This window comes from Hesperophylax consimilis, chromosome 18, assembly GCF_061612785.1.
Source record: "Hesperophylax consimilis isolate HC1 chromosome 18, BYU_Hcon_1.0, whole genome shotgun sequence".
Lineage (NCBI taxonomy): Eukaryota > Metazoa > Arthropoda > Insecta > Trichoptera > Limnephilidae > Hesperophylax > Hesperophylax consimilis.
Genome location: NC_142853.1, coordinates 3,455,334 through 3,480,504, shown reverse-complemented (window position 1 = coordinate 3,480,504; position 25,171 = coordinate 3,455,334). Strand labels below are relative to the sequence as shown.

Below are 25,171 nucleotides of genomic sequence, written 5' to 3'. Positions count from 1 at the left end.
TTAAAAAATAACACTTCTTTATATGATAATATTAGTACATAAAATATTCAGAAGCTAGGTTCTATGTGTTGTCTACAGAAATATTTAAAAATTGTACACCCATACAAAGAAACCAATAACCTCGCTCACTATGGCAAGGCAGTACCTACTACTATTTAACTTTGCAATCGGTGGCGTCCATAGATAATAGAAACAAGGGTCATGAATCATTATTGGTATGAAACCACAAGTGTCATCAACATCGTTCACCCATATGATGTTCCTCTTGTTCTTTGTTCCTACCTACACACCAAACACATAACTTTCATTGGCTCCGCCCCATTAATAGTCTGTACAATTTGGTCATAGCTTGGCGACAGTCAGAACGCTTGAATGTCGTATCTGAGTCGTTGACTTGCAAAACCTGCTCTGGAATTTTTCGAAAATCTGCAGATGTCACGAAAAACCATTTCCAACACTTTGAATATATACCTTTTATGCTAAATATCAACATAATTATACATTATTCTTTTGGTATTTAGTGAAAAACATTAATAATTTACTTTATGTGGATGTATCAGAACTAGCAGAAATTTCCAGAGACTTGTCTCCCTTTGTTCGTATTATCTATGGTGGCATCGCTAGTACAGATACGGTACCAGGGGTAAAACTCCGATCGAAAATTGGAACCGAAATATTGTGATGTCGTATGATTACCTAACTATATCCACCAATGAAAAACTCTGAAAAAAACTTCTCTATGGAATAAACTTTCAGAGTTTTTCATTGGTGCATAGTATAATAAGTAGGCTCCGAATGCGAATTTTACTGTCTATATATTTTCATATCTATGCTTTTTTAGGACCGATTTGTTTCATACAAAAAGCCCGAAGATATCGATCTAGTGAGTGGCTTATTTATGTACAAAACAATTCAATGAATTTTCGATCGTTAGTTCCTCCTTTGTCCAACTGCAAAGTTAACCATATGAAACTGTTTTCTTGAAATTATAATTTTTTTTTAAATAACACAAGTTCTTACAGTCTAATTTGTAACAAAAATAATAAGGGAAAAAATTGCTTAAAAACAGCATTTCCAAAAATATTGCAAACCATTTTTGAACACCATTGTCATAGAATAAATTTTACTAGTAGATAGAAATATCAAATTTGATTTTTGACATTTTAACAAGCAGCAATATAAGTAGGCTTATTTGTGTGTTCAAACTGAAATTGCACACATTAAAAATAACTAAATTGGAATAGAGTTTCACCAAACAGAAAATTAAATATAATTTTATGTAACCTAGATTTTCTTTGATATAATATAAATTACTTTTTATAATATTATATTATGTATTGTCGTTTGATTAGGACATAACTGTTTGTAACAACCATTTGTACATACTTTTGCTCCGGAATAAATCAAGGTGTTCAATATGTTGAATTAGCTTTCGCAAATCAAAGTTATTCGATAAATTCAATTAAATAATGGCTTCCGAGTGTGAAATTAATGTTCACCGTCTCGGTTAGATCAAAATGGATATTTCAGAAATTGGGACAAAGTTAAATGAATTAATTAAAGCATTGGAAGACTTGAATAAGCTGGACGGGGAATAATTTAGTAATTATGTACACATTTAATGTAATTATGTAGTTTACACGCTTCAGTGAAAAGAAAAGGTTATTCATATTTTGACAATTTAAAAGGCTTTGAAAAGACTATCAAACCAGGACAAGATGTTTTTGAACTTTTAAGCTGGAAAATTTTTGAAAGTGAATTAGTTATTATTTAGTCACTAAGAAATAAATTATTAAAAAAAATTGACTATCTATCATGCCATTTCGCTACTGGAGTAGGCAAAGAAACGCCACACAACTGTCTGGTACAAACTCCTTGCTTTATTCACGTTCGTACACTGTGTCATATATATCCACATTCTTCTTTTATTCCAATTCTTGACACGTCCGATTCAAGTACTTGATTGTGCCATTTATAATTTTTACAATTTGGGAGGTGGGTATGGGTGCAGCCACCCCGGCAACCGTAAGGTTTCTCCATGTCTTGGTGGCAGATGCCGATTGAGGGAAACCCTTTGACCTCTCCAGCCAGACTCTCTAGACCCGATGCCTTGCACCGCAGCGGGAGGGATGGATTCTTACGTCACTTCTGGACACACCGACCCTCAGATTCCTACCCACCCCTCATTCTTCCTCTCCTTACTTATGAGTCCTTCCACACCAGCATTCCCAAAGATGACATAAGCCCTGTGTGGAGTTATGTAAAAAAAAAAAAAAAAGTCTTCCTGAGGCATCCCAAACTTTTTCTTTCATCCACCTTAATGTCAAATATTCTCCCGACGCTTTTTTCATCATTCATCCACTCTGGTCACCATACACAGTTAAAGCCATTTCAAGCAACGTTTCGATTTTGAATGGTGGTTTTTTACCAGGGCGATACTTCTCCACTTTCCTCTTCCCCTTCACATAAAAAAACCTTGCTAATTATGCTTACATCTACCTTGCATTCTTTTCCATGTTGCTCATTTGGAAAAATTCATATAAATCAACTTTCAACCTTCTTCTATCAGTTACATCCTACACTGCCATTCATCAGGGTTTGTATCAGAACGCTGTGGACTTCTGCCTCTCCCAAAAGAACACAAAATTATTGTGCATTCTAAAACATGGAACACTGAGAAGAGAATACATAAATATGTTTTCTGTCCTTTCTTGCTAAAGAAAATAATGATACAACATAATATTCAATTAGCTAATTACACTCGGCGTCATAAAAATTGCTACACATTTTCCCAGAACGGGACTCTTTATGTATACTCTACAGGTGCCACAACTTGTGTCATCTTCCCGGGCTATAAAAGGTGCAGTTCAAGTCAAATTCATTCACTATCTGAACTTTGAAGAGGACACACGTGAATATTTAGCGCTAGAAAACAACCCCTTGAAATGGACACCACTGCTGACGAAGCCGCTCGTGTGGTGGCACTACTGCAATCAGAGATACAACAGTGTGAGACTTGGCAACTAAACTTAAGCCGTTTGACGGGTTTTCCAACGATTTCAAGAGACCGGTGGCTTCATCCGTTGGCGTGAATCAGGGCGACGACGCTGCACATCCGAAAGAGACAATCGCTTTATTGTCTCATAAGATTACAACAGAAATCTTCAACACAACAGCGCCCTTGAGGTGATTTTTCACAAAAACGGCGCTATATAAATTAGCCAAATATTATTATTATACAAAAGGCGCCGAGTGTGTAACATTCAGAATGGCTTGAAAATACCATTGTTAAACAATTATTGTTATTAGCTATTTCGATTATCAAACAAAGCAAAATCGCAATACATTTATCAATTGAGCCACTTTAAAAGGCACATTACAATCTTATAATCATAAACAAACTACTGCTTATAATATAATGTTTGCATCATAAACATTGCTATGTATCTAGTATAACAATTAAAATTAATATAAGAATACAGTATTCACCAAAACCAAGTTGAAGAGATGAATAATAGATAATATGGACAACAAAAAGAACAAATAATTTATAATTATGCCCAGTTCTAAAAAGAACGTGAAAGCTTGATATAATAAAAATTAAATATATGTACAAACGTCAAGTACCTTCGCTACGCTAACCGATGTTTGGTACATTTAAAACAGGTTAACCCCTCATGCTCATGTGTTCGCTTTTGAGAACAGCTCAAATGGTCTCATAGAAATCATTGTATCTCCCTTACTGTCATGGTAAGAAATACGATCTAAACGGTGTTAGAAAGAAAAAACACCAAGCTTTATATTCAAATCAAAATCTTAACAACAAAATAATTCAAATTTTCACCTTTATGAAACTGCGAATTTTTTATTAATTATTTTTACATGAAACGACAAAAAAAGTTAGGTGACAATAATGTTTATAATAAATTTGTCTAGTAAAAAATGTGAGCAAGATTTTTTTTTATTTTTCATTATCAGTAATTTTAGTTAAGAAAATGTAAGGTGAGCCATTTTTTTATGTTTGCATTAAAAATAAACTCGAAAGCGGGTTTTTTTATATTTTTGGTATCACTAATTTAGTTACAAAAAAAGTAAAAAGAGCCATTTTTTTTTGTTTCTATTCAAAATTATATATTTAAAAATATAAGTTTATTTCATCATCTTTCAAAAACAGCTTTTAGTTTTTGGATATATTCAGAAATATTCCGTTTATAGAAATTTTATTGCCAAGTGGAAAAACTCTGACCTTATGACAGAATGTGCAGAGACTTGAGGGGTTAAATACACTGAAGAGATAAAAGATTAGAATTGTTTTGTGGGTGTTTTAAATAAGCTCAAGTTTTCATCGCTTCTGGAGAAGTTGATAAAACATTTTCAAATATTGAATTTTTTTCTTGGACAGATTATCAATTTTACTGGCTCGCCAGGGGCCTAGGAGTCGGAAGGTCTTATGGAAACTGAGTTTCCTTTCAAATTGGAAAAGATCGCTTCTTGATATTATCCATTCACTGGTTAACCGTTTGAGTCCCAAAAAATTCATACAGTTGCTTGTAAAATGCCACCAAAAAAACATTATTTTTTATGAAACTATATATTTTTTTAAAACCCCATAAATTCTTTGAATTTTCAAGGATTTCGATGATTTTTTCGGTGTTTTATTAAAGAATATTGGTTTAGAATCACGCGGAGGAGGATCCCGAAGTCCAGGCGTTTCGAAAAAATGAGAATTTTACGTACAGACGTACGCGTGAATCAGAACACGACTGACGCAATCGACGGAAATCGACGATCGGCAATCTTCATTAAAACACGAATCGACGAAAATCGACGATTGGCACCCAAACGGTTAAATAGCAAGAATTATGTCCTTCAATCATTTATGTTACCATACTCAAATAAATGTTTTATTTAAATAATAAATGATTAGATTCACAGACATCACAAAAAAGTAGACTTGCTGTAATGTAAAATGAGAGAACATTTCGAAGATCTGTAGGCAAACAACATGATCATCTTTTTGGTGGGTTTGAGAATGTTTTAAATAAATTACGATCTCAGTCGTAATTTATTCAATTACCCGCTGAAGCGTGTAAGGTAACGGTTTGCATCGCAGTCCACTGTGGGACTTTTCTGCGAACCGTCTACAAATTGGGTCTTTCACACTCAAAAGTCACTGTTTGCGATATGTAGTCAAGTTTTTACGCAACAAGCAATTTGTGCGCCATTGAAAAAAGAACTATAAATTCAGCAGTTTTTTGTTTTGCACACTAAATGAAGATATTACAATGTGAGGTGCCCGTATACTGTCAGATTCATTTATTGACAAATCACTTAAAAGGGAGACGGTCACGCCACCTCACCACTCCACGCACTTGATTGGTTCCCCTTTCGCTCATAGGCAGGTCTATTATTTTGTATGTCTATGGTTAGATGAGAACAGTAAACAAGTGCAATAATAACAACAACAAAAAAATAATACATATTTAGTTTTTATAATATAATTCAGATTTGTGTTCATTCATCTCTTAATAAATAATAAAATTATATATTTTTTCTATGAAAAGAAAAATTTGCCATAATATAATAGGATTATGGCAATGAAAAGGCAAAAATGATTTTAGTTTGTACATATTATTTCAATTAAACTTTGCCAATGAAAGCAAAGTCAAGTAAAAATGATACTACACATTTTCTAAAATTCTGTTCCATCAACATAAATCATTTAACAAATGGGATTTTATCAGAAACAGGAAGAAATCAGTGATACGGACTTATTTCCCAGTTGGCAGTACGGATGAATGGGTCCAAAAATCTCAATTATTAGGAGAATTGTAAAAAAATTATTTGTAAACCAAAAACAATATAGATCGGAATAACATTAGTAATAAACAACAATAATCGTAAAATTAAAGTAACGAAAAATAACCTTTCAAGAAAAATAACAAGAAATTGTAACTTGCATCATGTTAGACAAATTTTAATCCAGTATTATAAATTGAACACTTTTTAAAATAAATAACCCCTCGCTATTTTTTTAGCTTTTGGGAACAGCTGATCACGGTCAGAAATATGAGCTAAACAGTGTTGGACAGAGAAAACACCACGCTTTATATTCAAATCTAGAAGTTAACCACAGAAGAATTTAAATGTACACCTCTATGAAACCAACGGTTTCGACCGCAAATTAGAGAATTTTTTTTGAAAGTTTGTGAATTTTTTATTAATTATTTTTTTTGTGAAACGTCAAAAAAATGAGGCTACAATACCATATTTGTAATAAAGATGGGTGTTTTTCATAATCAGTAATTTTAGTTCAAGGTGAGCCATTTTTACAACTTTTTAATATTTGCATTCAAAATGACAAAAATTGTAAAAATGTTTTTTTCTAATAATACAATTTGAAAGTGTGTTTCATCACCTTTCGTATAAAGTTTTTAATTTTTTGATACATTCCGATTATTATTCCATTTATTTGGATTTTATTGCAAAGCCGAAATGCTCCAACCTTTTGACAGAATATCCCAGAGGTATTAGGTTTTAAAGTGTGCATGGTAACAAAACCCTCAAAATTGATATAAATTCATAGAATGCAAAAGACTGTACAATTGCTTCCAACCCATCCGCATAGTACTGACGTCAACCTGTTATGCATGTATTTTCAAAAACGCTGTGGCGTGTAGTAAACAGACTAATACGGTATTATTCCAAAATATTATTTTTATTTGTGTCGAAAAACAATAAAATGTAAAATATAGTGGGAAGACAAGTGGGCCAAATTTCGTAAGTTTGCTTAGGTGTCATCTAGCGTGTTCTACATCGATGTACCATTTACTGGGACCGGGCCAGACTCTGAAGAGAAATCTATAGAAGTATGTTGTGGGCGTGTCTGTGTGCACAAAGTAAGATCAATTTTATCTTACTTTGAGTGAAATTGATTCAATATTTACAAATTACGAATTTCTTTGACATTTGAACAGTTCCCGTTACACACCAATTCTCGACCTGTTACCGCTTTGGTTTTGGATTCGCCGCGCTCATTCCAAAACCATATCTCCGTATACTGATAAGGAGACTGTTGTGTTCCCACAAACAGTTCTCCAACTCGTTGAGGAAGGAGATTATAAATAAATGGTTCTTTGTGATAAATCAGGGAATTATTAATACTTTGCGTATTACAATCGTGACTCGATAATCGACCTAACTAGAAGCTGGCTAATTGAGATCTGAAACAGTAAGTTTGTCTGGGAGCATTCTCACTGGCCCTGGCGACTACTGGCTACTATCTGCCATCTTGCGGACTTCCACACAAGCTCTATGCACTGCCCTCTATGAGTGCATCTATGAAGCTCTTACTTCCCAACAGAGGACATATAAACGCGTTACCGTGGTTTGAAGCCAATCAATCTACCTACATTTCAAAATTTTCTGATATTAAATTTTATAAAGAAAAAAAATATAAACTTGTGAATTTAGTTATCTTATAATTTATACTTGTAATTATTTGGGGCAATATTGGATACTACTATTTCTGTATGTTTTCTATGGTCCACTAGATATGTCTGTAGTCACAGATACTAAAAAAAGCAATTTTTAACACGTAAACAGATGCAAAAAGTTTAAAATGTCATCTACACGCAAACTAGATGATACAAAACATTATCTCGAATATTGCTTGAGAGGAAAATTAGTGACATATTTTGTTTTTCGATAGATAAATTTGACATATTTACTGATTGCAGGTAGTTGAAAATAAATTCATTTTAATTTTAAAAAATCAGCATATCGATATTTATTTTGTATATTAACTGCTGTAATGTCATCCGATTTCAAAGAAATGGGTATATGTCTGCGTGTGTGTAGTGATTGCCACCAAAAGTTGATAGAATGCATTGTCATCGACAACGAGTCCATGAGCGGAGTTTCAGCTTAATTGGATGTCGGAAAGTGGGTTACTTTCCGCTTCCAAGATTTGCATGCGTTTATTCCCGAAAACAAAAGTGAAATTCATGCAGATGTATTTAAAAATCACCTACTCAAATTTGGATAGATATCGCTCGAGTGGTAATGCTTTTCAGCTGATCGCAATTTGTTCAAAAGCTGAAATGCACCGAGAATAGGTTGTTCAACAACAGGGTCGTTCAAATGTCAAAAATTAAAAATGGCGCTAATCGAAGATTTGACATCATAAAATGATGAAAGTTTGATACATCCCAACCATAATCAATTCCATTGGCCTGTTCGGGGCCTAGGAGTTGAAAGGTCTTCAAATCGGTGTAGATCAATGGGGTCAGAGTAATGAACTTTTGATATTCAATCACTGGATGACTATGGAAGTTGATAATTGTTTAACATTTAACACTGCTATTATTATTGCAACTGATAACGGGGATGTGCAGTAGCGAGAGCTATGAAACGTCGGGGGCTTCAGAGTTGGGGACGATCCCGTTCTGGGAGAGCTGGTTCCGCAGCAGTATGTTGCTGCGCTTGAGGGAGGACACCTGCATGGAGAGGACCACCAGCTCGTTGGTAAGCCGGTTCTTGTCTTCCGTCACCTCGTCTAACCTGCAAAAAAGAAGGCATGATCTTCATAAAACTTCAGAAAAGAACTAAGTTTTACAACATATGTTTTTTTATGGATTATAAAATTAATTAAATTTTTAAAACTTAAAAATATGAGAAAAACGGTAAAATCTTGGTGATTCATTTGCTTTATACTGCAGTAGCAATTGATGTTTCCATATCAATATTTGGAGGTGTGATATTAATTAAATTGACAACCAAACACCCGGAAATCTCCATCGCTCGAGAGGTTATATGTTGTACAAAACACATTACAATAAGGGTTTAAATACAGGACCTTATTAATAACCGTATTTTAAATTTTATACTACATATATTATAGTAATAAACAGCCATTAATGTACTTAACTTACGAAACCTATTTTTTGTTTGATCACTTTTCATGACTTTATTTAATTTTATCGCTTTTTAAAGGTGTGTTGAATTGTCCGGTTGTACAGCTAGTTTACGGACACTTTGTAGATATTTTATTGTGTTATGAAACTTTTGAAACAATATGGCAATGTTGAACATTGTTTGTGATATTGATACAGATAAACTAGAATCAACAATCGTCCTCTTCATACTCACACTTGAGAATGAATAAGACAGAAGATACAAGAACGGTGACCTCTTGCTGGGACTAGAGTACAATTGATGCAGATTAATAATTTATATGCAAGCATTGTCAAGAGTCAGAATAATAGAATATCATGTATGAGACGATGTATAAATGTGAATGAGGCAAGGAGTGTGTGCCATACCGAGTTGTTTGGCGGTCCGTCCTATCTGCCTACCCCTGCAGACGAGGTGATAGATAGTTAGTAATTTAGTTTATGCAAGCATTGTAACATTCATTATTATTATGTACTACTCTAGCTGTATTTTAATTTGAAGTTGTACCCCATAAAAAGCTGTGCTTGTGTATATGGGGGTGTAATCAATTTAGTTATCAAGAAGTTTTAATACTTCCATTGTTGTTATTGTTTTTTATAAGTTTTCAGTATACTTTTTAGTTATGTTTTGAATTTATTTAAAATGAATATTAATAAATATTTTTTAATATTTAATAAGTCCAGAGTTAAGAGAATGGGTCCATTGAGGCCAATGGAGAATTGCTTGACAAGTGGAAAATCATTATAATAAACAAGCGCCCCTGAGGTGATAACTCACAAAAGCGGCGCTATAAAAATTGTCCAATTATTATTATTTTATTATTATTGTTATTTTTCAATTTGTTATTCGTCTATTATTGCTTGTGGCCAACTTATGTTTAGACTCTATCATAAAAATTATGTAGTTCGTCCGGTAAGGTCCAATAGTCAACAAAATTTTAAGTGGTCTTTTTTATTGTTATGTGAACACAAAACAAGAGTACCAACTGCCCATTTACTGTGGAATACCCAATTCTTGTACGTCGTGAGGCCGAAGAGAGTGGGAAGGAGAAGAAGATGCAAGTTGGTAGGTTGAGAAGTACCCGCCTATTCAGATCTGGTCAACGTTTCCATTCTGAATGGTGGTGATACCGAGAGTATCTATGTAGCATATCTATACCAGTCTGAAGTTTTTAGTAATAATAGAATATGATCGTACCTTAGCTCGTTGTCCTTGAGCTCGGTGATGTATTCGCAGGCCTTGGCCAGAATGCCGCCCTTGCTCTGCACCTCCCCGTTGCATTTCTCGCCCGAGTCTACCGAGTGAGGCATCAGCTTGGCTAGCTTGACGATCCAGTTGTTGATCTTGTCGCGGCGCCGGCGTTCAACTTCGTTGTGCGTCATTCTTCGCCGATCGTCGCGCTGAAAACATACAAACTTTAAGTGTTACGCACGCATCCCAGATGTTTACTAATTTAAACCACTCATGTGATCGTTATGTATTCTTATGATTAGGTATAACCAAGAGCACTATAATATTAATTCTGTAAGAGCCAGGGTTTCCAAATAGACTTTCTGCCCCAAGATACTGAAATCTGCAACCTGGAGAAGCTTATGGTAAATGGCACCGATGCTTTGGACTGATCCAGAATCACAGGCGTCTAGAACTTTAGTGTCTGCATCTCTCCTGGAGGAGTGGAGGAGCCTGGTTCAAAGTAACAATTGGAGTAAGGGCGTTTTTTTACCGGATAACGGGTGTCATTGTTCACAATTAGTTCATACAACATAAACACCCCCGATGTCTACGATCTCGGTGGGTGACGGTGATGTCTACATAGGGGGGCGAGCCAGGGGGGTCAGTTTGTAACGAGAAGCGAGTGAGAATACACAATCCTAATGTCTACTAGAAAGAAAATTTAATTTATTTCTTTAACAGATAACGTCTCAAAATTTTCCGTCTCAGATTTCCTTCCGTACTGTTAATTTAAATCTTTTTTAATAACTCTTCGTGGTTTTATTACAAACTACTGGTCTAATTTCCATATTAATATTCTTATCCGTATTTCTTTTCAAATTACAATCAATTTTGCGCTACAAAATGAAATATTTGGGAGCGAAAACGTATGTCTATCCGGCATCGTAAAGGCTGGCGATGTTCACTGCACCGGGCCGGGAGACATTCCGCTGAGGGACGACAGGTGATCAGCCGGTGCGGATACTGCCAACGGGTGGATGTCCGGTGCATGAACAAACATTCGTACTTAACTTATACAACACTGAGCAACGGGCACCGGTCCGTTGGAAAAAACGGACTGTCACCTGTTGCCATAAACAAGAGCCCTAAGACTTCCGGTCCTTAGCAATGAATCAAATTGAGGATTTTTTTTTTGTGTCACAGAAGAAAACTCTTTTATAACAAAGAGAGAGTTGAAATGTGATTTCTGAGTTAACATGCTATCCCTTTCATACTACATATCGATGCTGGAAAGGAAAAAGGGTGTAAGCGACAATTTACCAAAAATTAGTTAATTATACAGTTTTGATTACACAAAAATTGACGCTTGCGGCCTTTCGCCTTTCCGGCGCCGATATTATCTTTGTAATATAACTGTTATGGTGACTATGTAAAATATATATAAATAATAATAATAATTGGATAACTTGTAAAGCGCCATTTTTATTATAATTTTTTAATGATAAACTAATGTTTATAAGACAAGGTTTTTTATGCATCGCACAAAGGATAACAAATTATTATAAGCATTAATTAGTCGCCTAAAATATCCATAGTACTCAGGAGATATTTTTTTAATTTGTATGGATATTTCAGGCGACTAATTATTTCTCATAATAATTTGTTGTATAGCAATTATATAGGCATGGATTCTAGAATGAAAAGCTATAACAATTTAGCAAACAAAATCCACACAAGTAAAATTATAATCACAGAATGCATATTGATCAAACCTTTTTCATACTAGGTCCCTTTCCGTGTGTTTCTCTGGGAATTATAGGTTTATTTGAGTTTTCACCAAACACTTCAGAATTTCCAATGACGTATAATTGCCCTGAAAGCAGAAATAAAAGAAATGCTTACATCCAATTGAATAAAACTAGAAATATTAAACTGGAACTAGAAATCGGAACTGAAACAGGAATGGAATCCAGAAATGCAGTGCCCAGAAGCGAGCACTAAGTGCAAGTCCAACTAAGAGATGTTATTTCAACTCTTTGGTCTCATATTAGGGTTTATTATTCAACCCAAAGATATATCATGATAATTAAAATTACTCCACAATTAAGTAAGTAAGATTCTATTATATTTACTCAACTTCCTTATTACACCACAAATAAAATTCTATTGTATTTACTCAACTTCCTTATTACATACTCCACAAGTAAGATTCTATTGTATTTACCACAGACATATGAATATATAGACTAGAAATTAAAGGTGAGGGGTAAAATCAACTGTTGAAGAACGAAGGGGGTAAAGCTGACTGTGAGTCGTCAATAAATCAATCTGACAGTATATAGGCATCTCGCATTATAATATCACCATTTAGTTCTTAAAAGTAAAATCTGCTTTTGAATGAATAGACATTTTTACATGGGAGCGCAAATTACTCGCCACGTTATGAACAAATTTGCGAAGTCCAAATTCGGCAAAAAAAAATTTCTTCTATTTTCAGAGTCGAATATTTTGTTTACGTATTTAGTTAAGACACTTTTATAAGTGTTCATAATTTACTTCCCAGTAACAACGATGCGCACACTTGAGAATCGCTACATTCGACCAATGTTGGCTCGATGTGATAGTATATGTTTCTACAACTGATTCATATTATACGACGTGAATAAGCTTAAAATGATGCTTACATATGGAATGTAATACGACAATTGGGTTTATTCTCTTTTTCACATATATTTTTACAAGTTTTCATATCACAAGCCACTATTTTGCCGTGTTATTTCATAAAATGCCTCGACCATAGCTCGACGCTAGTTCGAACAAGAATGATGACGTCACATTCTCAAGATTCACGGGAAGCCATACGCGAGCCCAGCCGGCTCCAATGGAACCGGTATGGGGAGTGGGGAATAATACGCTTTTAATCACTTAGGGCAGGTCTACTAATATTCATATGTCTATGGTATTTACATTATTTTATTGTTTTGGTATTTTCTTTTGGATAATCTCATTAAAAGCAGTAACGTGATATGGGGTGACTTTTGAATTGGGCGAGACATTGATCTTCCCAAATACCTGCAATAATTCTCTCTATCAGAAATGATTTTATTTTCGGCCAACGTGGATACAATGATGCTTCGAAAATAAGTGTCAAATTAGTTGGTTTCTAGTTATATTATTACTGTCGGTTGTGAATTGGGTTTAATTTTTTTACATATTTTCAGACGGAGAGAAATGAAAATACATTTTATAAATTTTTAAACGATTATATGTATTGGTTTTGTGTCATTCGTATTGTAAAGAATGTTAGTGTCTACCGATATACATTATGTATAACTACTTGAATATTGAAACTCGTATTTTTTAATACAATTTGTTTTGTGATAAACTTTAAAAAATTTATTTAGTCACCTCCCTACGAAAGGTGACTTTGATCATAATGTTTGTTTTTTTAAATCACAAACACATTTTTTTTTTATATATTACGATAGTTAGAGTAGATGCAATAAATATGACACAAAATTTTCAAACAAATGTTTTTATAAAAAATTTTAAAATTGACAAAGTCACCCCATTTTACAGTATACAAAGTCACCCAATTACCAAAATTTACATTAAAAAAGAATGATTATATCATATCTCACCATTGACAGAGTTGGCCAGCACGGTATGTAGGGACTGCGGATTACCAGGATCAGAACCGGCAGAGTTGGGGCTGTAGTGGGGGGGAGCCGAGGATACACCCCCTCCCCCCTCATCGCCACCCACATGCACCAGGCGATAGGTCACAGTGTTGCCAGCTAAATAAATACATTTTATTATGTTAGTCTTTTGCACATGTAACTATATGTATAGGTATACTTTTTTGTATAAATTTTATGTATGTATAAATAAAAAATCATAGTCATAAAGGGGAGAGAAGGATGATAATTCTAGAGAGAGATAAAGTGAACTTATAAAAATCGTAGTTATAAAGGGGAGAAAAGGATGATAATTCTAGAGAGATAAAGTGAACTTATAAAAATCATAGTCATAAAGGGGAGAAAAGGATGATAATTCTAGAGAGAGATAAAGTGAACTTATAAAAATCATAGTCATAAAGGGGAGGAGAGGATGATAATTCTAGAGAGAGATAAAGTGAATATATAAAAATCATAGTCATAATGGGGAGAAAAGGATGATAATTCTAGAGAGAGATAAAGTGAACTTATAAAAATCATAGTCATAAAGGGGAGAAAAGGATGATAATTCTAGAGAGAGATAAAGTGAACTTATAAAAATCATAGTCATAAAGGGGAGAAAAGGATGATAATTCTAGAGAGAGATAAAGTGAACTTATAAAAATCATAGTCATAAAGGGGAGAAAAGGGTGATAATTCTAGAGAGAGATAAAGTGATATAAAAATCAACCCATAAAAAACAGTTTTTAACTACACTATATCTATTTTATTATTTCTTTAAAGACCATAGGCTATACCACCAATAAAAGTTTTTGTTTGTAAAGAACTGTTTATAATTACTATAATATTAATAGCCGAAAATTTAAAAACTTTTTTCATAAATTACTTAAAACTGTTTGGCACCACTGTACGGCATACAAGTTCCATGTACCTACTGTGCCACCTTAGCTACCAGCTGAGTAAACCACCGTAACAATAAAAATTGACTCCAGTGTTCAGTGTAATTCGCCGGACTTGAAACATGAATTCTAACTTTGATTTATTTGTACATAATTGCTTGAAAATAATGTACCTACCAATTTAATCAAGCACATATAGATTTCCATAATAAAAATAATCCTTTCTTATTTGCTTACTCTATAGTATTATGTTTAATTTTATATATTTTATAACTACATACTTTTTATATTCTGCTTTATCTATCTATTTTACTTTATGGAAATCAAGAGTTTACAATGTGGTTCATTAAAACATATGTAATTTACCTAACTGAGAAACCAAAAACCGACCACCATAACACGGGCATGTGCCTAGCATGGTGGTCGAATAATTCCTCAATGCATGTAACTAATAATTTCATTGAATAAAGAAACATAAAAAAAATAAAAAAAATTTCAATCTTCGACCTGATTGCGCCGTTTCTTGGGCCAACCAGGGGCTGGAGTCAACCATGCTAACAACTGTGCCAAATCCATATTGGGAAGGACATTTATTTGTTATATTAAATGCTGTGATGTCATCCAATTTCAGATATATTCATGTATGTCCGCGTTTTTATATGTGATTGCCACCAAGAATGCATTATCATCAACAAAAAATTTATTTGCCTTGAGTTTCAGTTCAAACGGATGACAGGAGGTTAATGTCCAATTTCAAGATTTGCATTCCTTCATTCATGAAAACAACATCGAAATTCAAATAAAATAAATGGACGTTTGATGTTTAACAGGGCTGTCACGTTTACAAATTAGATATAAAATACTGTTAATTCTAGCCTAGTAGCCACACACATACATATTATAATTACAAAGATAAGCACAGAAGGAGAAATAATAATTTGTTGTTTGATTTTGCAAAACTCATATAAGCAGCAACAACAACAAAACTGATATTAAAAATGCCAATAAATACGTCTTGCGTAGATACAATATCAATACCTGTGATTAATTTGTAAAAAAATCTATTTATCTAATACAATGTATTGTTAAAGCAGTAAATACCACTTAAAACAGTAAGAAAAAATACAAAAATTATAAAAAAGAGTCCAATGAAAAAAGCATAAAAAATATAATATTCATAGACATCCATATTGACAACTTTCCCGTCATTTAGACAAGCTGAAGCTGGAAGGTTCGAGAATGCTTTAAATAATCTACGACATCAGTTGTACGTTGAACTCCGAAGAGCGCACATTGAAATATCGAGCCAAGTTCGCTTAAGTAAGGCAACGTTTTGCAGCACAGTCCATTGTGGAACTTTACTGCGCAGGATCAGAATGCTTGTAAAAACTGGTTAAAAAACAGTATCAGGTTGAGTAACGGCGCATTTGTAAAAGTGTGTAAAAAAATATTCAGTTTTGGAAACAAGTCCATATTCATCCAATTTGGGATTTTTAAGTTTTTTACGCAGCCAGCAATAAGGAAGTTGAGTGAAAAATATTTTGACTTATAAAAAATATGTTCATGTGGATCAAAAAATATCGATTCTAAATATATAAATATATTTCTATATTATTATTCTTAGAATTAGTTAAACGTTCTTGAAAAAGCATTAAATAGCAATAAACTGAATACACTCCACGATTGGTCGAAAGAATTCTGACGTCACATGTGTCGTGACTTGTACGTACAACGGATCACCTATGGTGCATCTCTTTCTATTACATGACAGATGGTCGGTTTAGATGAGAGAGGTGTATAGGCCAAACGTTTATTTGGGCCAAATCACAGCCGGTCGTGGAGTTAAAGCTTCCAAGTAAGTATATCAAATTATTAATTGTGTTCATTTGTACGTTACGATAAATATAATACATTTTTACAGTATAATAATCATTGTGTATTCTACCCATCTGACATTTACCAGGTACATTTATTGATTTCGCATGACATGATAATTATTCTCTACTCATTATAATATATATTATAATGTGGTGATGGCTTTTAAATATTTCATCTTTTGTTTACCATATAATAAGGCACCGCTGAAAACCAGCTGCATTCCCGGAGAAACCCCTTTGTCAATAGGATTTATGTGAAAAAAATAGCTCCCATCTATTGTCAAATATTTATGTAGGTATTTGTTGTTATTTTTTTTTTTTTTATAGTGAATACCTCACAAGAGTCCCAACTGCTCCCGTCTGGAGCCAGTGAGACTATGGCATCCCCAATTGGGGGATGTTGTGAGGCTGAAGGTAAGTGGGGAAGGGAAAGAGGAAGGTGGGGAAGTACCTGGCTATTCAGATCTAGTCACTAAACACGGCTAAAGCCATTTGGAGCAACGTTTCAATTCTGAATGGTGGTCTTACACCAGGGCGATACTGGTAGTATCTTCCACTCTGGAACGTGCCGCAAATATACTATATATTATTTTAATTAATTAATTGTGAAATAACACAAATTAATCAAATAAAATTTATTTGCGCACGCCGGGTTCGAACCGCGACCTTCGGAATGGCAGTCCAATGCGTTACCACTGGACTATGCCGGCCGTCAAATTATTATATTATATAAAATGGATTTCTAAAGATACATATTCGTATAGTGCTTTATAATAATATGTTGTTTATTGCATCGCTTAGAAGTTTTTATTATTATACATGTCACATTACATGTGATTACACTTCAGGCCTCCGCGCAGAAAAGTCTCACAGTGTACTGGGCTGTAAACCGTTATTTTACTTTTAGTCTTACTTTTCTGCGCGGCGGTCAACAAATAGCGTCTTCAATACCGTGCCGGGCGGGCGGAAGCAAATATTCTAACTTAATATATTAATTTAACTATGAAATCTTGATCAATTTTCTTTTTTTTTTAATAACATCAATTCTAATAGACGGTTAACATTGGTAAAAAAAATACTGGAATTCCTTATTGAAGAATTAAATTTTTTTCCATACAAAATGTTTAAGCGACGTGGTTCTCACAGTTTGAATGACGTCACACCCACACCCCGCCTCTTACCGCTCGGATTCCGCTCGTTTTGGCGGGCTTAATAAAATTTAAACTTTGAGAATTAATTTAATTATGAAAACAGACTTTACAAAAAAAATACCAGTATTTAAGTTTGAATGCGAACATTGATAAAAAAAAATTTAAAAAATGGACTCAACTTCCTTATTTGCGCACCATTGTAAAAAGTACTAGTAATTCGTAAGCTGATTTTATTTTCGCAGAACAATTTATCATTTATTACTTTTTATCATTTTCACATTGTCATTTAATGTTATGAAATATTATATGTAAACATTAATTTATGTATTCAATACATCTGTCTCGACACAGGTTTATCCTAGTGAGACAGACATCGAAAAAAAGAACCTTAAAAAAACTTTATATTGTTAATAAAAAAATTTTAAAAAAGACTAAATGGTGATGTTACAATGCGAATTGCCTGTGCTGTCAGATTCATTTAACCTTTTCGTCCCGGAGAGAAAAAAATCACATAAGATTCGAAGGGGGGTCACTAGGGTCCCCCAATTTGTTTTGCTTATTAAAGGATGTTAATGGCATAATCTTGCGTAATTTGTTTTAGTAATAATTAGGGGGGAGTATATTCAACGTGTTTCAGAAGTCATTATCTAAATAATTTCATAAATAAAGTCGTAGTTAATATTCTAATGAATTTAGATAATAATGCGCCTTTTTCCATACAAAACAGGGAAGGCGGGCCGATAACGAGCATAACTCCTCGATTCTGAATCTCGACTGGCGTTTGGCGATTACAGCGTAGCTAGTTTGTTGCACAGGGTGGTCCGTAAATGATGGATATATTTTTAAATATATATTTAAGTTTAAAAAACCTACCACTACTAAACCAGGTACAGATGTTATTTCGAATATTATGGAATGTTTAGATGTAAGTGAAGGTTATAATAACAGGATACAGGATATAATATGAGTACATAAAGAATATATTTACATTACAAAATATATTTATGTTCGCAATCTCACCAATGAAGAAACTGGTTCTTGTGCTTGGTGAGAGAGTTACACTAATTATAAGAAAAATAGAATCATTATGCTATAAGTAAGTATATTTATGATAGGAACAATATATAAAGAGACAAAATCTAAATACAGTGGAGATGAGTATAGACTGATAATAAATATCAATGAATATTTAGTTGATTATTTCTGAAAGAGTAACTTTAGTTTTAGTTTAAGTAAGTTAATATCCTTTAATTTCTTTATTTCAATCGAATTTAATTTCTTTATCTCATTTTTCCTCTCCTTACTTATGAGTCCCTCCACACCAGCATTCCCAAAGATGACATAAGCCCTGAGTGAAATTATTTTTCTCAAGGCCTATGTCATGTGTGTGGAGTTATATAAAAAAAAATGTCTTTTTGAGGTATCCCAAACTTTTTCTTTCATCCACTTAAATGTCAAATATTCTTCAGACGCTTCTTTCATCATTCATCCACTCTGGTCACCAAACAAGGTCAAAGACATTTCAAGCAACATTCGAAATGAATTCTGGTCAGTAAATTGTGAAATATCACAAAGTAATCTATTAAAATTTAATTGCGCACACCGGGATTGGAACCCGCAACCTCCGGTTTACTAGTCTAGAGCCTTACTCCTCGACAACGGATGCTGTAATATTTATGAAAAAAATAAATATAATATCAAGTTGCAGGGCGGTAGATGCTTTCAGTATTGCCCTAGTAAAAGAACACCATGTAGAATCCAAACGTTGCTTGAAATGACTTAAGCCTATATGGTAATTAGATTTGAATATGCGTGTACTTCCACCTTTGTCTTTCCCATATCCTCCCCCTCCCCATCCCCACTATCTTCAGCCTCACAAAATACCCCAATTGGTTATGCCATAGTTCCACTGGATAGGACTGTTGGGGCTCTTGTGCGGTTTTCAGACAAATTAATTAAAACAATAGAATTTTCTAATCTAATTTAAAACATTGGTAAGTATGCCGTATTAGACTGCAATAAATACATGCCGACTGTTACATAAATTCTAATATTTTAAGTACAGAATAAATATTTTACAACCCTGAAATAGATATTAATTTATAAACACCATTTCATAAGTATAAATGAACTACTTACCAGTCTGAAGATGCCCATAGCAGGGCGAAACTAGTCCGGTTTTGCAGAGAATTATTTACCACGAAAATTTAGAGAATTAGCAACTAAAACCCAACATACAATTTAACAGACGTTTGCGATAGACTTTATAACCATATAGTACTCTGTTTTTATTCAAATTCCTTCAAATTACTTAAAAATGTAAACAAAATATGTGTCTCTTTCTGACCTTTTCTTTTCCATGTGAGAAACAGAGATAGACATAATTTTAATGTTGTCTCTAATCATGAAAAACTTACCGGATGCACGCCAGACAGGCCGATCTTAGTCCGGCAAGTGAACATTTTAGCATCGCAAAAGGAAATACCAGTAGTGCAGTGTACGCGACCGGGAGTTAGCCCTTTCCATAAAATGCAACTTTTACGGTCCAGTTTGCAGCTCGCTGGATCGTTCTCGGTGGAGATCGCGGAGTAGGGATGGAGACGGGGGAATTTTAGCCGATGCTACTAAGCTGAGGTGCAGGGCAGGGGACAGGAATTTTACCGGAATTTTGTACAAATTATTTAATATCTAAGAAACTAGAAATAAAATATATATTTTTTAAATGCAGATCGATGACCAAATAGTTTTTTTAGGACTACCTAAATTACAGAGCATGTGGTGTAAAAAACAACTTAGATATAGCATAAAACTCTTGTTAGTGTAAGTGTGTTCCCCCCGTCCGGTGCGGGATTGTTAATGACAAATTACGGAAAGGGTGATGGTCACACACCCTCCGCACTCCGCGCACTTGGTTTGTGCCCCTTTCACAGAGAGGCTAGTCTATCGATTTGGATGTCTGTGGGAGATGGTGGCAAACTATATATTGGACATTATGAAAATTTTGTTCCCAAATTTTACAATATGCAATTATGTTTTTTGTCATTATCATGATTCATTTTTCGGATATTATTCCGTGTTGCACTTCCTCCTTCTTTAGCCAACGTTTTAGACTGCAAGGCTGTTTGAAACTTTGGCCAAATGCGTTAGAAGTGCAACATGGAACAATATCCCAAAATCACAATAAAACATTTGGCAGTGAAAATCTCAAATAATATCACTAAAGAAATAATTGATAAGAATTAGCGCAAGAGACAAGATTTTTGGTCAAACAATAAACTAACATATTGACCAAGGCAAACCAAAAGAAGTTTCAAATGATAAATTTAGCCTATACCTTGTGATGATATTTTGCCTGCCAACGTTGTGCATTTACAATACATTGATAAGTGATTAACTTGTTGTTTTGATTTAATTCTAATGACGATTAAGGAAGAAATATTCTGCATCAAATTAGATTGCTAGGTACGAATTATGATGATAGCTCAATTCAATGGGGAATAGTTCTGCCTTTATCCGGCACTCACGGTTTTTATAATTATAAGTAATTTCATCTTCTCCCGAATCCATGTACTTTGCCAAATGACTCTTCTCATCGCCCCCACTGCCTGAAAAATAATTTCACAAAAATTAAGACATATTTTCTATTAAGGCATGTTTTCTTGTCTTTGGCCATGTTTCGTTTCTATCAATTCTGTATGCCTGTTCGTTTTGTCTTATTTTTATCAACGCAAGCACCATTTCAATGAATATCATATCTTTGTATGTGTGGATGGTGTGAATATGTTGATGGTTTCGTTGTGTTGATGTGGAGTACTGTTTGTATTTGCATGTTGAGTGAAATGATTCTATTTCTAACTAGTTTTGATAACAACGAAGGAAACATAACCTGCAATAATAAACTCCAAACAGGTAAAGTTAAAAGGTGCAACTTGACAAGGAAGTTGCAATTATAAATTATGTGCTACCTAGGCCGAGGTTGGGTGATGGATCAAAATAATGATAAGGATATAGACACATAAAAACAAAACAAAATATGTAAACAAATTTGCACAATAATGAAATCAAAGACACTTGAAAAACACTTGCTCTAAATAAATAATTTCGCTTGCATTACATATTTTAAATTAACTTACCGAATGATCCGTCATCTACCATTCCCAAAATTTCATGATCTCCATCGCCGCTGAAAACCATATAAAATATAATAAACTTTTGGAGTTTAAAACAATTATAGAATAGATCACAAATCACGGTATTTTATTGCTGATATTAACACCATCGAATGGCCTCTGCACTTCGTCAAATTATTTGATGACAACAAACGATTTGACCGTAATTGCCGAGTTGCACTTCTATCACAGAAATGACCTTCACTACTAATAAAATATAGATTATGTAATCAAACCACACAATTAAATATAATTATTAAGGTTTCTAATAAACAACCTGTTATCTAATGAGGTATCCAACAAATCAATCTCGATTTTTGCCATTCCGTCAAAAATATTTTTGAATTTTCACGATTTGATCACGGGGACAAATAAACAGGTCATGTGAGCGGCACAATACAAATGGCCACTCGCCAAATCAGTTCCAGTTAACTACTGGGCACGCTTTCCGACATATCTTTGACGTTTGCTAAAACCTCAACAGAAACATCTATGCACTGTACTTAAACCATTTCAAATGCCAATACGAATAGGAGTTTACGGCGGAAAATTCAAAATATATAGTTTTTAAACATTCATGTTTTATTATAACCCAAATTTATAAGGTATCATAATTATTATTGTTTTATTTATTACAAATGCGAAATATATGCTAATTCCAATTTTAAAAAATGGACTCCAGTTCCTTACAACTTATATTAAGATTTTTTTTTTAAATAATGACCTTTTAACTTAAATATCAGTAAGTTTTTTATTGCTATAGTTAGTTTTAATAGCTAAAATAATTTTAAAAGTTTTCAATCGACGCTGTAATTTGTATGGTTGTTGAGATGTTTTTAATTCTTAAGATTACCTGCTTTTAACATCAAAGAACACTATGTAAAATGTTAGCATCTCGTCACTAACAAAATTGTATTGAAGCAAAGTGCAAAAATGCATCCATGACTGCATACTGATAAACAATTTACCCGTGTTTGAAAACCTGCATTAACATTTTCATCAATTCAAATGTTAATGTGAACCAGAGTTGCCAATGCATTTGTTTTAAAATACCCACAAGGGATGAAGAGATTTTCGAATTCCCCACAAGTTCCTTTACCTCCAAAATAAAACAAAATTTTATTGAAATTAGCATTTTGTTTTAATATCTGGTCATTTTTGGATTTGCTCTTTTATTCAGGCTTTAAAAATAGCCTTTTTCTTTTAAATTTGCTGCGAACGAAAACGAAATATAGTGCCTTCTCACAATTATTGAAAATTTTATTTTTCAATATGGGTGGAAAATAAAAAATGCCCAGTATACCCGAATTATCCCACAAAAACCCAGTTCTTGAAAATCTTAGAAATTCCCCGCAATTTGGGGAATAGTCCACGAATTGGCAACCTTGATGTAGATATTGTAGAATGTAGATTAGGGCCGAATTGCCAGGGCGCCTAGGCGCTGATAATACCTAGTATTATCACTGATAATAATAACAGACTTAACACATAGCCCTTGAGATTATGTTTCATAAAAACATCGCTACACAAAAAATCAAATCATCCAAATATTATTGATCAAAATGATCACTTAACTAGGCGTCCAATGGCTTTGTCATGGGGTGCCAAAATTTAAATCGCGCCAGGTGCCGTTTGGCTCAGGGCCGAACCTGCCGTAGATATATTACTCACGTAGACTGCTTATGATGAATTAGCAGTTCAGTCATACCAACCAAACAGTGTGTTTGGCGATAAGTTTATAACTTCTGCATATGATTAGCAGTTGATCTATATGAATAATTTTTTAAGCGAAAATATTTTTGACTGGAGTTCCTTATTGAATGTAAAACAATCGCTTGTACTCTGCTCTTATTTTAATCCTGTTCCAGTTATTTGGTTTCCCTGTTGTCTAGGAACAGGTTGCCAATGCAATAATGGACAATTATGGAGCATTAGAATTTTACTAAAAAAATCTTTTACAGGTTTTCATTTGAAATACATATTTACATATATTTTTTTAATAAGGATTGAACCTTGATTGAACCCTTTCCAGGGACTGGACTCAACAAAGCTAACACTTATGCCAAATTTTAATTGAATACATAGTACATACTGACAATTGTATTGTATATTAACTGGAGTAAATTTTTATATGTATTGTACAACCTTTAAGTAAATTACCTTAAAAAGGTGCCAAAATGCCCTCATGTGTGATGAGAAAGTATTTTAATTACTCGGCAAAAACTAGTAAATATTAAGAAGTAGTTTTTCATTTCTAAATACAAGCAAATTTCTTATTATTATCGATTATTATAAATAATACAATTGTTTCACGTCGAAGATTTTATACATCGTGGAAAAAATGCAAGACTGACTAGAGTAGAGGTCTGGGAAACTGTCAAATTACAAAGTCACCGCTGTCGCTAAGTAAGCTTTACTGTTTAAAATAGTCTAATCACTATATTTATTTATATGCTTGCGATAAAACAACTTATAAATCAGCAGTAACAATGAGTATCAACAAGAATCACCACCATTTGAAAACTGTCATTGCTCTATTATGGCACGGCACTGACTTAATCACTTGACACCTCAAAAACCGTCAGGTCTTCAGGCCCACAGTCCAGTAGGCCTCGAGGTAATGTATTCAACGCAACTTTTAAATACTTTAGACATAATTCAGGCTGAACCGAAAAAAAATTCTATTTGTTAAGTTTAAGTTTGTTTCGTTATGGTTAAACAATATACAAGTTTGCTGTGGTTTAAATAATCATCATCATCACTTTTGGCTCTACAACCCCTGGTGGGTCTTGGCCTCCTCAAGAGTCTTCCTCCACTCATCTCGGTCCCGCGCCAGCTCTCTCCAGTTTCGAAGCTCCAAGGCAGATAAATCTTTGAGGACGTTGTCGCTCCATCTTAACCTTGGCCTTCCCAGGCTCCTTCTCCCTATCGGTCTTGAGCTCAGCAGGGACTTTGGTTCTTGATGCTCGGTCATTCTCTCCACATGACCTAGCCACCGAAGTCTTCCCAGTTTTATGAACTTTGTGACGTTTAGCTCCTTAAACAGAGTATTCTTAAACAGGTTCAAATAATATAAAATTACAATTATTAAAATTAAAATCCGAAAAACATTGTCCACTGTCCCAATGCGGACCGCCCCACAGTTCGTAGCAAAAATATCTCAAAAAACAATTCTTTATTACAGTGAAAAAGTAAGTCTTTAAAAAGTTTTCCGAGGGAATGAATGAAAAAAATTATTTTTACAATTTATTTTTTCTATTATTGTAACAT

At 33.8% G+C, this 25,171-nt stretch overlaps 1 protein-coding gene across 1 annotated transcript; it reads right to left on the bottom strand.

Moving 5' to 3' along the window:
* Positions 1–4,962: 4,962 nt before the first annotated feature.
* LOC149415251 (upstream stimulatory factor 1-like) lies at positions 4,963–22,319 on the bottom strand. The gene is made up of 7 exons (XM_089642409.1): positions 22,179–22,319; positions 21,866–21,915; positions 21,257–21,337; positions 13,770–13,925; positions 11,901–12,001; positions 10,153–10,355; positions 4,963–8,562 (listed from the first exon to the last, which is right to left on the bottom strand). Exons 1-7 carry the CDS (start codon positions 22,223–22,225, stop codon positions 8,406–8,408), a joined length of 795 nt encoding a protein of 264 aa, XP_089498535.1. The 5' UTR covers positions 22,226–22,319; the 3' UTR covers positions 4,963–8,405.
* Positions 22,320–25,171: the final 2,852 nt, after the last annotated feature.

Bases quoted from the DNA above. Each gene is read 5' to 3' on its own strand.
- LOC149415251 (XM_089642409.1), bottom strand. From the start codon at position 22,225: ATGGCAAAAATCGAGATTGATTTGTTGGATACCTCATTAGATAACAG. The intron at 21,338-21,865 runs GTAAGTTAATTT...ATTATTTTTCAG, and splicing joins GGTAGATGACGGATCATTCG to GCAGTGGGGGCGATGAGAAG. The intron at 13,926-21,256 runs GTGAGTGCCGGA...GTATTTATTTAG, and splicing joins TACTTATAATTATAAAAACC to CTGGCAACACTGTGACCTAT.